The sequence below is a fragment of the Salvelinus namaycush genome, chromosome 31, assembly GCF_016432855.1.
Source record: "Salvelinus namaycush isolate Seneca chromosome 31, SaNama_1.0, whole genome shotgun sequence".
NCBI classification, from domain to species: domain Eukaryota; kingdom Metazoa; phylum Chordata; class Actinopteri; order Salmoniformes; family Salmonidae; genus Salvelinus; species Salvelinus namaycush.
Genome location: NC_052337.1, coordinates 35,723,899 through 35,737,936, shown reverse-complemented (window position 1 = coordinate 35,737,936; position 14,038 = coordinate 35,723,899). Strand labels below are relative to the sequence as shown.

At 41.6% G+C, this 14,038-nt stretch overlaps 1 protein-coding gene across 1 annotated transcript; it reads left to right on the top strand.

The window, feature by feature from the left end:
• Nucleotides 1-371: 371 nt before the first annotated feature.
• On the top strand, nucleotides 372-13,317 carry LOC120025857 (proline dehydrogenase 1, mitochondrial-like). The gene is made up of 14 exons (XM_038970558.1): nucleotides 372-811; nucleotides 4,574-4,782; nucleotides 7,681-7,715; nucleotides 8,607-8,756; nucleotides 8,971-9,035; nucleotides 9,152-9,268; nucleotides 9,504-9,583; nucleotides 9,707-9,788; nucleotides 10,026-10,118; nucleotides 10,769-10,915; nucleotides 11,407-11,582; nucleotides 11,844-11,942; nucleotides 12,182-12,270; nucleotides 12,688-13,317. Exons 1-14 carry the CDS (start codon nucleotides 461-463, stop codon nucleotides 12,876-12,878), a joined length of 1,884 nt encoding a protein of 627 aa, XP_038826486.1. The 5' UTR covers nucleotides 372-460; the 3' UTR covers nucleotides 12,879-13,317.
• Nucleotides 13,318-14,038: the final 721 nt, after the last annotated feature.

The window sequence follows — 14,038 nt, the reverse complement described above, 5'->3', positions numbered from 1 at the left end:
CGTGTCTTTGTGACGCAGAGTAGGTGAATGGAAGATCTCTGCATGTGTGGTTCCCACCGCGAAGCATGGAGGAGGAGGTGGGATGGTGTGGGGGTGCTTTGCTGGTGACACTGTGATTTATTTAGAATTCAAGGCACACTTAACCAACATGGCTACCACAGCATTCTGCAGCTATACGCCATCTCAAGATTTATAATTCAACAACCCAAATATCACCTTTGATTTTATTGTATTTCTTATGAAGGACATGCTGTCGCCTTATTATTTGCAGAACAGTGGGAAGGGGGAGTTCCTTATAACACCGAGTTCATGCTAAACGCGTCAGAGTAGGCAGTCCTTGGCTTATAAACAATGCGCATGCGCGCCAACTGTCAGTCGAACCACGAACTAGAACTGCTATAACCACGCGCCCTCTAACGCAAGATTTTAATTTTTTTACGACTTTAAATACAGCTAACTAATGTCGTACACTAAAGTAATACCAGGTCTAGTCAGGGCAAATTCTGACAACATCAAGAGAATATGCTTGTCTCAGGGGAGATTTCTGTCCACGATCGCATCCAAGCAACGTAAGGAGGTTGAAGGAGGGAAAGAAGAGCAGCAACTTGTTGAGTGCACCGTGGTGAAAGCTGTTCAAGCAGACCTCATCAGCCAAACAAAAAATAACACCGATGCTCAAACACGGAAGATCGCAATCGACTTTGATAATACACATGAAGCGTATAAAAGTAAAGATAACATTGAGCTGCTTAGAAGTCTGTTGGTCTTCAAGCTTTGCACATTCGACTTCCTCGTTGACAAGAACAAGGAGGTAGGGACATTCTTTTGATGAGATTGTTTTTGCTACATTGTGGTTAGTAGTAATTGGTGTGTTTAGTAGAACTATGATACAAGTGATAACATTTCTGACTGTCAAATAGCCATTATTCATAAACACGAAACGGCATGTTAACAAGGGTCCAGGGATTCTCACAGTAAAAAAGCTCAAATTCACTACTTTTATTCACTTGCTTGCGCTGACCTCATATTTTAGCCTGCCTTACGCGCGACCCACGTGACTACATAGCGAGCAATACAATGATGTAGAGAGGCCAAGTACACCTGACTGCAGTGTGCAGTTCTGCGTGGGGCTCAATGTGGGCGGAGGCCCACGTTTGACCCCACCCACCGGTGTTTTTTTCCCCCCATTTGAGGTTTGACAGACACTGAATACAAACACACATGTTTGTGCAAGGCATCGTAAGAAATATTATATAAAGTGGTACCAGCACATGTTGTAACACATTTTGGTTCATGCTATATTTGAGACAAGCTACTGATATTGTTGCAGTGAACAACAGACTTGTTATGTATGTCATGTACTGGTAAAATTGTGTTGCTAAATGCTAACTTTGTAATTATATTATTTCATTGAGCATATATATACAGTTACTACCTATCCTGATTTATAGTGCTATTTACTTTCCTCATGAGAATGGAGACCATATAGACATAGTGACAAGCTGAATGTGCTTTGTACATTAAGTTATACCAGCTCCAGTAAAGAGATCAGAGACTCGGGTGACTTCTATGTCATCTTTACTAAACCACATAGCACAGTCCCCCTGTTTAAGGGCCTCTGGGTGCTGATGGTATGTCAGGTGCTTCAGAAACGGTGCTCTGTTGATTATTGTTGCCGTGCAATAGCAACAATGAAAGTGTGTCGTATTTCTACAACTGAAGCCACACTTTATGATTGTGAACTCTGAAAGAGAGGAATAACAGTAAAGTAACAAGTTATACTATTAAATTAAATACACTGATGTAACTGAAAAAATAGGGCAAATCAAAAAACGTGAACGTCAAATATATTCAATAAAGAAAGAAATAGTACCTCTGTGCCTCACTGAAGCAGGACCTTTGATGTGGTTGTTGACCTTATATTGTTCAGCCGTATATGTGCAGAAGGGGCAGTGATGAAGTTGACTGCTGCTGCATTTTTTTGTTTTGGGACTCTGGCCCTCCAATAACACACTAATGTGCCTCTATACATCAAAGAAAATAAGCATAGACATAAAAGGAATGATAATTAGAAAGGCATAAAATAAGCAATAGGCATTTCTTTACAGTATTGTATATACTATGTGTAGGCTGTGTAGACTCGCTATGTGTAACTTAGGGAATGGCCGTCGGCAACAAACACAACAAGGCATACATTGAAGAAACACAGAAGATCAAATTCGATTACATAACTGTACATGTAAACCTAGGCTTACTGCTCAAGTAGGCAAATTTGTCCAAATAAGATTCCCTCGTAAACAATTAGCTAGGTCATGTGCCAAAGGGTGCTATTGCTAATTAGATAGCTCATGTGCAAATGGATACTAATTAATGCTATGCTAACATCGGTGCGGTAGTTGGTTATATAAGAATATACCACTGCACTGGTATAACATGAATATTACAAAGTGCATTATGCATAATGACAGTCTCACATACTTCCATGGTTTATATTTTTATCCATGTAGGTTAGGTTCGATTTAAGATTCGCTTTCGTTGACGTTGATACCTCTGACATGAACCTCAACTTGGGTGACCTTGAAGGAGACTGGAAGGGTTCGGGTTAAACGTGTTTGAATCTGCCCACATTGAGCCCGGACCTGAATTTCACACTGCAGTCAGGGGCTTCTCAGAGAGGCTGGTGTTAGCAAGACTCAGGGGCGCAACTTTGGTTTTAGAAGTGGGGAGGACACTTTTTTAAAATATATATTTTTAAAGACCCCAAACAGCCTACCCGACCACTCTGAGGCGTCAGAATGGTCCTAAAGCACACTGACGCCTCGTTTTGTATCACATTCCAATGATAAAACTGGGGGGACTAAAATTATATTTCAGAATAGGGGGGGGACGTCCCCAGTTAAAGTTGCGGCCCTGGAGACTACTCATATTTAGCCTCACACTGAAGTGTTTTACCATTTTCTTTAAAGGACAACCAGGGCTACAAGTAGAACACAAAACAATTTGACATAAACATTCACGAGTTGACAAATGTCAATATCTAAATAAGGTCCACCAATCAAAAACCTGATTTAAAAAAAAAATAACATGAATAAGAATGCTGTAAGTACAGAAATGGTTTGGTCAGTGGAAAATGAAGATCCAACTAGTCAGTGACAACTGTGTGGAGTTTGACAGCAACTATGTGAGCTTATTATAGACACTATGTCCTGGGATTTCCTATGGTCTTCTATGTAGAAGAACCCCTTGTCTTATAACAATTATTGTGATGTCATAATAGTTTTCAGCTCAAACCGTTTGGTTTGTTTTGTGAGGAGAACCGTCTTCAGGATTCGCCATTGTCTCAAACACCACTCTAGCTCAGCCCCCAAGTCTGTAGCTCAAGAGGCACAATGTTCAAAAGGGGTTAAAAGCACTAAATGACGCTGGCGTGTTTCTGGGACCAAGCATTTCCAGGTGTACAAGTAGCCTAGGCTTATTATCATACCATTTGCATTGAATCTTATATTTTTTATTTTACCTTTATTTAACTAGGCAAGTCAGTTAAGAACAAATTCTTATTTACAATGACACCCTAGGAACAGTGGGTTAACTGCCTTGTTCAGGGGCAGAATGACAGATTCTTACCTTGTCAGCTCAGGGATTCGATCTAGCAATCTTTCGGTTACTGGCCCAACGCTCTAACCACTAGGCTACCTGCCGCCCTAAGTGAAAGTTAAATGTGCATTGCACATGAACCTAAGTGCTTTTCTCAGATCAGGTCCTGGGTGGATAAAATTAATAGGCCGGGACGATACCAGTATCGTGATACTTGTAAGTATCGTGGCAAGGAAACAAATCACGAAGCAGATTTAACTTCTGGGAAACAGCCCTAATGTTGGAAACAAACAATTACAGTTGAAGTCGGAAGTTTACATACACATAGGTTGGAGTCATTAAAACTTGTTTTTCAACCACTCCACAATTTTTTTGTTAACAAACTATAGTTTTGGCAAGTCGGTTAGGACATCTACTTTGTGCATGACACAAGTAATTTTTCCAACAATTGTTTACAGACAGATTATTTCACTTATAATTCACTGTATCACAATTCCAGTGGGTCGGAAGTTTACATACACTAAGTTGACTGCGCCTTTAAACGGCTTGGAAAATTCCAGAAAATTATGTCATGGCTTTAGAAGCTTCTGATAGTCTAATTGACATGTGACGAAAGAAAAAATGCTGAAATAAATCATTCTCTCTATTATTATTATTCTGACATTTCACATTGTTAAAATAAAGTGGTGATCCTAACTGACCGAAGACAGGGTATTTTTACTAGGATTAAATGTTAGTAATTGTGAAAAACTTGTCATCCAGAGTTACATTTATGTATTTTCCAAGCTCTAGCTCACAATATTTTAACATACAGCAGGTTTTTAAAGGACCAAAGACTTTGATCTGCTTTGTGTTTTAATTTTCTACATGGAAAAAATATTGCGATACTGGTATCGTCACAGCCCTACAATTTTTAAGGAACACTACTCGAGCTGGGGAGTTGTGGGTCTAACTCAGTTGATTGTTTCCTCTGTCTCAGTTGATGGACCTCACCAAGAAGGTGTTTGGCAAGCGGCTGTTTGAGAGGCTGATGAAGATGACGTTCTACGGGCAGTTTGTGGCTGGGGAGGACCACAACTCCATCAAGCCTCTGATCCATAAGAACCAGGCCTTTGGCGTGGGGTCAGTCCTAGATTACAGTGTGGAGGAGGACCTGACGCAAGAGGAGGCAGAGAAGAAGGAGATGGAGTAAGTAGTCTCTGTCATCCCTAGTCTGTATCTCACAAACCCGGCCTCTATAACTCTAATAAAGGATATAGGGCTCCACACTTCAAACACAAGCGTCAACATTTTCTAGTTTCATAAGTTATTGATTAGGAATCATTGATTTATTTATAGCTATGTGCTATGGAGTGAGATGCCTATATTGCTACCTCAGTGGCAACTATGTAAACATGTTATGCAATTGACCGACGGCAAAATGCCACTGTCAAAATCACCCTGTCTGATCCTATACTATTTGGCAAGGTTACGGCATGTAGTTCCATATGTTGTACTTTTCTCTGATTTTACTGTAGGTTCTCCCTGCTATGTCTGTCTTTCTCCCTTTCAAACCCACAGCCCTACTCATGTTTCATATTCATTAAAACCGGTGTTTACAACTTCCCACCATAAAACATTTTTCTTGCGTCACTTTCAGTATCTGACGTTGCCCAGCAATACTCAGACACTATTGGTCAGTTCAGACATACCCCTCTCGCCAGATTTGTTGAGTTGAAGGAGCACATTTATTCCAGTCCCTTTGAGAATGCTGTCACATGAGGTGGATTGAGACAAGCCAGCCGTGTTGGGTAACTTGACGCAGCCTTTCAAAGGAAGCCCAGGGAGTGTTATGTAATGTGTTTTGGAAAGCAGCCCTCTCATGTTTGGTCAGGGATTTTCTTACAGACGGGCTATGAACACATTCAAGCTGAACTAACAATCGGAATACTGAAGCGGGCCCACTGAATGGTTCCAATTAAAGTGTACATTTGAGGAAGGGGCTTGAGTCCAACAGAAATACGTAAAATGTTAACAAATGGTATATTTTGTGTTACAGTGATACCGTTTATGCATACACAGCGTGCATTTCGTTATTAAAAACATGTTGCAGTAAACATGTGAATAAAATCCTGCTGTCTCCATCAACTCAACCATAAGGAAATGTCCATATATGACAGTATTGGGGTCTACAAATCATTGGAAGTTATGGAACAGCCTAGAGAAGGCTGTGTACTAGGTGGCTCAGTATTTTGGGTTACCCATCAGCCAGCTGCCTCCCTCTCCATTTCCCCTGGGTTGTTCTGATGTAAAATAATGATTAGGGAAGGAGTTGCTGCATAGCACCTTTAGAGCCAAACTACACGGATGGAATGACGCGAAACATCCTCTCCTCTCGTGTTAATAATTGGATGTACCAGGGTGAAGGATGACTCATATTCACTGGAATTGTTCAGACAAGTAAGGCTTTAACACCCCCTTAACGTGATGATGGTCCGTCCGTACAGGATCAACCTTTTGTGAATTAATCATTGTGGGAGTGCACCAGAGTTCCGGTCAACCTTTTTTTTTGTTTAATTAACGTTGGCAAAGGGCATGCTTTGAGTTTCAGAAGTCTATGGCTTCCAAACCTCCAGACTCAACTAAAGGATGTTCAAATTTCCATTGAGATTGTAGAGTTCAGCCTGTGCAATTATTTATCCCTAGATAACATTTAGTGATGGTGCAAAAAAATAGATAGCTACATATCGCAATATTTTTGGGGGACAATATTATTTACACTGAGTATACAAAACATTTTTCCATGATATAGACTAACCAGGTGAATCCAGGTGAAAGCTATGATCCTTTATTGATGTCACTTGTTAAATCCACTTCAATCAGTGTAGATGAAGGGGAGGAGACAAGTTAAAGAAGGATTTTTAAGCCTTGAGACAATTGAGACATGGATTGTGTATATGTGCCTTTCAGAGGGTGAATGGGCAAGACAAAATATTTAAGTGCCTTTGAACAGGGTTTGGTGGTAGGTGCCCTGACAAATTGAGGCTGTTCTGGGATCAAAGGGGGTGTAACTCAATATTAGGAAGGTGTTCCTAATGTTTGGTATACTCAGTGTAGATATTTGACTCCAAGTATCGATTGTGGAAAAATAAATAATACAAATAACATGTTACTGTAGGTAGAGCTTGTCGGATCTACTTGCGCCAAAACTCCGATATTTTTTTATCCTATAGCTTGTTCTCCCTCTTCTTTTTAAATAGTGAGCCAACATATTTTTTCAGCACTTTTATTTCCCTGACTGATCAAAACCTGTTTTCTCATGCTCTCTCTTGTTCCTCTGCAGCAGACATATAGTGAGCAATATGCTTGGGACAGCAAATCACAGTATCGAATGGCAATACATATAGAATCGCAATACATATTGTATCGGCACCTAAATATCGTATCGTGAGGTCCCTGGCAATTCTCAGCCCAAATAACATTGAGCGATGTAGCCACTGAGACAACAAATAGCTCAAAGAGATCAATTCAGTAATGTGCTAATGAGAGATCAATATCCTTCATTTTATTCAAGCTTGGGTTTTAGAGTGGTGGATCTAGACTGGATTAATTTAGGCCATGTGTGATGCACTGAGGTTTTGAAACAGCCCCCCTTGTGACTCACAGTCAGCACTCTGTTATCAGAAGTCCACAACAGCACGAGATCAAATAGCAGGACATTTGTACTTCTACCTAACGTTAGGCCCCCTGTGCTGCCATGCGTACCGTTTATAGCACAGTCAACATATTGGCACACACACTGGATAGGTTGTAAAACGCTGTGCTCAAACTGATATTAACAGCTCCTGCATGGGGAGCCTGTCACAAGACGTGATAATCTTTAGCGCATGACCTTGAGTTATGAAATTCTAACTCCTAATGCATTTGAAGACCTCATCTTACACCCTATCTACGTACTTCAACATGATGTCCAACATCTTATATGGTACTAAACACCTGAACACTTTTACAATTATTATTTGCTGTTATAGTAGCGGTGGCAGACCGGCATTGATATTAGACGTAATAGTGTTATTTCATGTTAATTTGATGTTTCATCTGTTTCAGCTCCTGTGTGTCTGAAGCTGAGAAAGAAAGTCCAGGTGTGTATTTGCTGGTGGAATGTCAAAAGTTTTCATTTACAGTACTTTATGATTGACTTGTTTTTAATGTGTACTTAATTTGTTGCAGTGCCAGCTGGAGAACACTTTGTAATGCAGGAACATGACTATAGTAAATGTTACTACTTGACAGAATTTTATTTATTTCTGGTGCATCAAGCAATCTGGTTGGTGGATGTGGGGGGTGTGAAAGCAGCGGGGGTCATATTGCCAAATGTCTGTTACTTCAGCCGTGTGTTCTGAATGCTAGCCTCCTGGGTCTATGCCAGCGGTCATTTATGGGTTGATATAGGACTCTTATAGCAGGTGACATGAGAGTTTGCATGGTTGAGGCAAGTGGTTTCATCTGGATTTACTCTGGAGGCTAGGAGAGGGGTTAAAGAGGGCAGATATGCATGTTAAGTTAGAGAGAAGCTGAAACCCTGGTTCATGTCATGTGTTGCATGTTTTGGGGCCCTGAACTTAAATGTATGTAACTCTCCCCCCATGTATTTTTTTCTGAGTGGCACTAGATATCTAAACATCTATTTTCTTTGACTTCTTTTGACGAATTGTCCACATTTCCAAAAATGGGTTGGTATGCATATGAGTCAGTGTTTATATTAAAGAAGCACAGTCCTGCTCATGCATGTGTTTATGCTGATATATGCTAAGACTGATGTCACTGTTGCCACACGTTCTAAAGAAAAAGATGTTCAGGTATCTGTGCCAAATTAGAGCTGCGGTAGATGATTTAGACGAGGGTGGTGAGGGTCATTCCTATTGACACTAGGCTACTCCTGTCCTTTCCTCCCAGTGGTTGGTGTGGCTACTCTAGTCTAGAGGAAAGTCTGGTCGCCTAGATAGACGTCTCATGTTGTCTTCTGACTGTAGGCGTTGACCACCGTGAGAAGAAGTACAAGGCCCACCGTCAGTTTGGGGACCGTCGTGGGGGCGTGGTCAGTGCCAGGACCTACTTCTATGCTGACGAGGCCAAGTGTGACGCCCAGATGGAGACCTTCCTGAACTGCATCAAAGCGTCAGGCGAGCACACAATAAAAATGCAGTGAATGCATCAATTCATGCCATTTTTCTAAACGTCTTTGAAAGGTCAAACTAACAATCTTTGAAAGGTCAAACTCATTGCAGACTCTTTGCAGATGTTCTTCTATCATGTGTAATATGATTCTTATGATCTGTTATCAATGATGTTGTTGCTGCACTAAATATTATGTTTTATCTTCATTATTCCTCTCAGGGGGGGCATCTGTAGATGGATTTTCTGCCGTTAAGATGACTGCCTTGGGCCGCCCACAGTTTCTGGTGTGTAAGACACTGCCTGTTAGACACCCCTTTTTAGCCCTTGATTTAACATTGGCAGTGATCGTGACAGAGTCCAGATTTATTTGTAAAAAATTATGACCTTTCTGCTTCTCCAGCTCCAGTTCTCAGAGGTGCTGGTGAAATGGAGGAGGTTCTTCAACCTCCTAGCAGCACAGCAGGGGAAGTCTGGCATGGATGCACTGGAGCAGAAACTGGAACTGGAACAGCTGAAGGTGCGTATCGCCTGGAGCAACACTCAAAGTGGAGATGTGACTGAGTTCAAGCAGTTTCCCAGCTACTGAAAAGACTCCCTAGCGCTAACAGACTTGATTTCTGTGACAGCCCGTATGGTTTCTTTGAGACAAAAACACCCGTGGGGGAAAAAATGCTAGTGATTCCTTCTATCCTTAATGTTTCATCAGTAATAGGCTAGTTATTGAAATTATTCAAAAATGTTGTTTCCCGTAGGAGAGTTTGACTAAGCTGGGTGTTGGAAATAAAGACGAGATTGAGAACTGGTTTACTGGAGAGAAACTGGGCTCATCAGGGTAAGAGGTTAAACTCACCTGGAATGCATCATGAGCACAAAGTCTATCTACTATACAATGGAAAGGATGTGTGTACAGGACTGGATTTGACTTTGAATCTGCCATTTTCATCATGTTCCCCAGAACAATAGACCTCCTGGACTGGAATAGCTTGATCAACGACAGAACAAAGATCTCAAACCTGCTCGTCATTCCCAACGTTGAGGTGAGCTAGCCACATATTACACATTTACATACATTTACATACATATCCTTACAATATTTAACATGCGGCCATGCTATCCACCTGAATTTGTTTGTACACAGAGACTCGAAGTACAAGCACAAGTCTATTCATCCATGCAGAGTGTACATACATTATATGCATGCATACATGAATGCATTTTGTAGTTCAAGTCAAAGTTTACTCTTAATGAAATGTGCGTTTCCGCTGGTCTTCTAGAATGGTCAGCTGGAGCCTCTGTTGAGGAAGTTCACTGTTGAAGAGGAGAAACAGATGAAGAGGATGCTGCAGAGAGTGGATGTTCTGGCCAAGGTAAGGCGATTCTAGAGTTCAATATAGGGCACTGTTGCCAAACATGGTTTAACAATTCAACAGTTGGTTAACGACAGTATATTGACCCAGCTGTTCACATATGAATTGGATCATGGGATGCAGTACATCTCACATTTTACGAGAAACCTCAGTGAGCAGGCCGTACGTTAGTTTATTGGAAATAAACCTTTTGGCAATAGTTTTGTTTGTCAGATTTACTAACTTCAAAAAAGAGTAACGCAACTTCAGCAATGTCGTCATTGTTGGGTAAGGTTTCAGCCCACTCTGTTTGAATTATAATTGCCCTCCTCCAATAGGAGCAAGAGTCTACTTCTATGACGTGTTGTATCCAGAGTCTGTTTGCTCTGAAGTGAGTCTCTATAGATAAAAGTAATAGCTTGGTCCCTAGATATTACGTTATCATGGCTGTACTAAAGGCAACAGTAGATTGCAGTGGCCAAGTGCCTCCAAATGCTCAGCAACAGAAAAGAAGGCATAGCATGACCACTGAAATGTTTTAAGTGATCCAGACAAATGACCTCACTTTTGTGTTGAAGTAAAGCACCATTTGTATCCCAGGAGATACCTAGGGTTAAAGCTGACTATCAGCGGAGGTTAACACAAGGCTGCTGTTGCTTCTCATATCCCAGCATGCGGTGGACAACGGGGTGAGGCTGATGGTGGACGCTGAGCAGACATACTTCCAGCCGGCCATCAGCAGACTGACCCTGGAGATGCAGAGGCTCTTCAACAGAGAGAAGCCCATCATCTTCAACACCTACCAGTGCTACCTCAAGGTGAGTCCTCGACACCCCCCCCCCCCCCCCCCCCCATCTCTGGTTGTTGTTCATCTTCATCTTTATGGAAAAATGTTCCTTGCATTTTTGTCAAGCTCGGGACTGTTGGGACTACATGTACAATCTCATAGATTATGTAGCGTAGGGAGGCCATCTGTCTGTGTATGGACTTGTCATGCCCCTAGGAATAGAGGAAAACAGATTTCATAACCCCTTTCATAGTTAACCCATTAAAGCCTTCCGTATTTAACCTATAAAAGACCAACCTACTATATAAACCTGCTATATCCATGTTTATGCTGCATCTTTGTAGTTTTATAAGATGTGTACACATAAACCTGATATGAACATATTAAATGAAAATAACATGACTGTGTTACTCATTTACCCTTTATAAGAGATATAATGGACACTCAGGTGATTTGAATGGCAAGATTTGTGTTGTTAACCACAGCGTTATATAATTGTGTGACCTATTATGACTTATACAGGAAGCGTATGACAATGTGTCTGTGGACGTGGAGCTGTCCCGGCGTGAGGGCTGGTACTTTGGGGCCAAGCTGGTTCGCGGAGCCTACATGTACCAGGAGAGGAGCAGAGCGGAGGAAATCGGTTATGAGGACCCCATCAACCCAGATTACGAGGCCACCAATAGAATGTACCACAAGTAAGGCCCCCTAATGTGCTCCGGTGTGAAGTTGCCCCTAGGTACAGATCTAGGATCAGCTTCCCACCCCCAATCTTAACCATTAGTGTGGAAAATGCTAAACTGACCTAAGATCAACTTCACCCTACTCCCAGTGGCGTTCTGTGTGACTTTAGTAACTTGGTATGTACTTGTTTGAATAGGGATATGCATTATGTGATGAAGTCATATCAGATCACTGGATTAGCTGAAGTTCATTGTCTCTTCCCTGATCCTCTGAAGGTGTTTAGAGTTTGTGTTGGAGGAGATCGACAACAACAGAAAGGCTAATGTCATGGTGGCGTCACACAACGAGGACACTGTCAAATTCACCCTGGGAAAGTAAGGCCAGCCTCTGGGCTTTATTCAATCAAGAGGCAGTTAGACTCGTTTAGGGTAGGACGTGCATCAGCTAGTTAATTCGTACATACATTTTGTTACACAAAACACCAAACCAATAGTGACACAACTTCATAGAAAGCACATGTATTATATAAATGCTTACGTCAGTGAGGTGATGTTTATTATTGAGCAGTGTTATGTTTTTTAATATTTGCAACCCATCTGTGTTGTTTTGGCAGGATGAACGAGATGGGTCTGTCCCCCACTGAGAAAAAGGTCTATTTTGGACAGCTGCTCGGCATGTGTGACCAGATAAGCTTCCCTCTAGGTACAATAATATCAACACGGTACTGTAGATTGTTGCTGCATAGTCAATGGGTTTATTGGAGATGAAGATTTATTGATTGGCATTTTGGTTAGGAATCTTCTGAGAGAAATCGTCAGAGAGCTCTTGAAGGCAAGCCTCCTTTAGGCCTCCATACCACAGACTCAACTATAGATGACTGCGAAACTAACAACAACTTCAGGATCTCACTCAGTCACATGATACCATACCATAGTTCTCCTTACACATTTGGTTGTTATATATATAATATTGCTTTCTATTGTTTTGCAAAATTAGTTTAGAAACTAAAACGTTTAGACAAAAATAACTCGTGTTTTTTGTGCTTGTGTGAAACAGATTGCCTGTTGTTGTAGCTTCTCCAGTCATGTAACATGTTTCACTCTCCGTCTCTGAGAATAGGCCAGGCTGGATTCCCAGTGTACAAGTACGTCCCCTACGGCCCAGTCAACGAGGTCATCCCCTACCTGTCTCGCCGTGCCCTGGAGAACAGGGGCTTCATGAAGGGATCCCAGAGGGAGCGCAGCCTGCTGTGGAAGGAGCTCAAACGCAGGCTGCTCAACGGACAGATCCTCTACAAGCCTGTGTACTGACTGAGCTGACTGACTGAGCTGCCTGACTGTCTGGCACACCAGCACTCTGCCCCTTTAAAACATTCCAGTGTCTTAACTGAACCTGCCCTGGTCACAATGGAGGAACCCTAACTGCCACTTAAATGGAATTTTCACATAGTCATGCACTGATGTCAATGGGAGACTAAAGTGAAAATTTGACTTACAGTAAGTGGAAGTTAGTGTTTACCCCTGTGGCTTTAGAATGTACTGTAGATAGGTGTGTCTAGTACTGAGATATGATCCTAATGCCAAGTGACCCTCTACCTACCTTTTGCTCTATTTATTGCTGTTGAAAGTGTCCTTATTATATACGATGATGCATATCCACTGCTTTTGTCATGGTTCAGTGGCTTGCGAAAGTATTCATCCTATTTTGTTGCCTTATAACCTGGAATTAAAATTGATTTTTTTTTGGGGGGTTGTATCATTTGATTTACACAACATGCCTACCACTTTGAAGATGCAACATTTATTTTCTTGTGAAACAAACAAGAAATAAGACAAAAAAACTACTTGAGTGTGCATAACTATTCACCCCCCCAAAGTCAATACTTTGTAGAGCCACCCTTTGCAGCAATTACAGCTGCACGTCTCATAGGGTATGTCTATAAGCTTGGCACATCTAGCCACTGGGATTTTTGCCCATTTTTCAAGGCAAAACTGCTCCAAATTCTTCAAGTTGAATGGGTTCCACTGGTGTACAGCAATCTTTAAGTTATACCACAGATTCTCAATTGGATTGAGTTCTGGGCTTTGACTAGGTCATTCCAAGACATTTTAATGTTCCCTTTAAACCACTCAAGTGTTGCTTTATCAGTATGCTTAGGGTCATTGTCCTGCTGGAAGGTGAACCTCTGTCCCAGTCTCAAATCTCTTGAAGACTGAAACAGGTTTCCCTCAAGAATTTCTCTGTATTTAGCGCCATCCATCATTCCTTCAATTCTGACCAGTTTCCCAGTCCCTGCCGATGAAAAACACCCCCACAGCATGATGCTGCCACCACCATGCTTCACTGTGAGGATGGTGTTCTCGGGGCAATGAGAGGTGTTGGGTTTGATCCAGACATAGCGTTTTCCTTGATGGCCAAAACGCTCAATTTTAGTCTCATCTAACCAGAGTACCTTCTATTTGTTTGGGGA

What these genes read in the sequence shown, in the direction of transcription:
- LOC120025857 (XM_038970558.1), top strand. Translation starts at nt 461, where the DNA reads ATGTCGTACACTAAAGTAATACCAGGTCTAGTCAGGGCAAATTCTGAC. An exon ending in TGGGCCGCCCACAGTTTCTG is followed by an intron (nt 9,036 to 9,151) that starts GTGTGTAAGACA and finishes CTGCTTCTCCAG; the next exon opens with CTCCAGTTCTCAGAGGTGCT. An exon ending in GAGTGGATGTTCTGGCCAAG is followed by an intron (nt 10,119 to 10,768) that starts GTAAGGCGATTC and finishes CTCATATCCCAG; the next exon opens with CATGCGGTGGACAACGGGGT.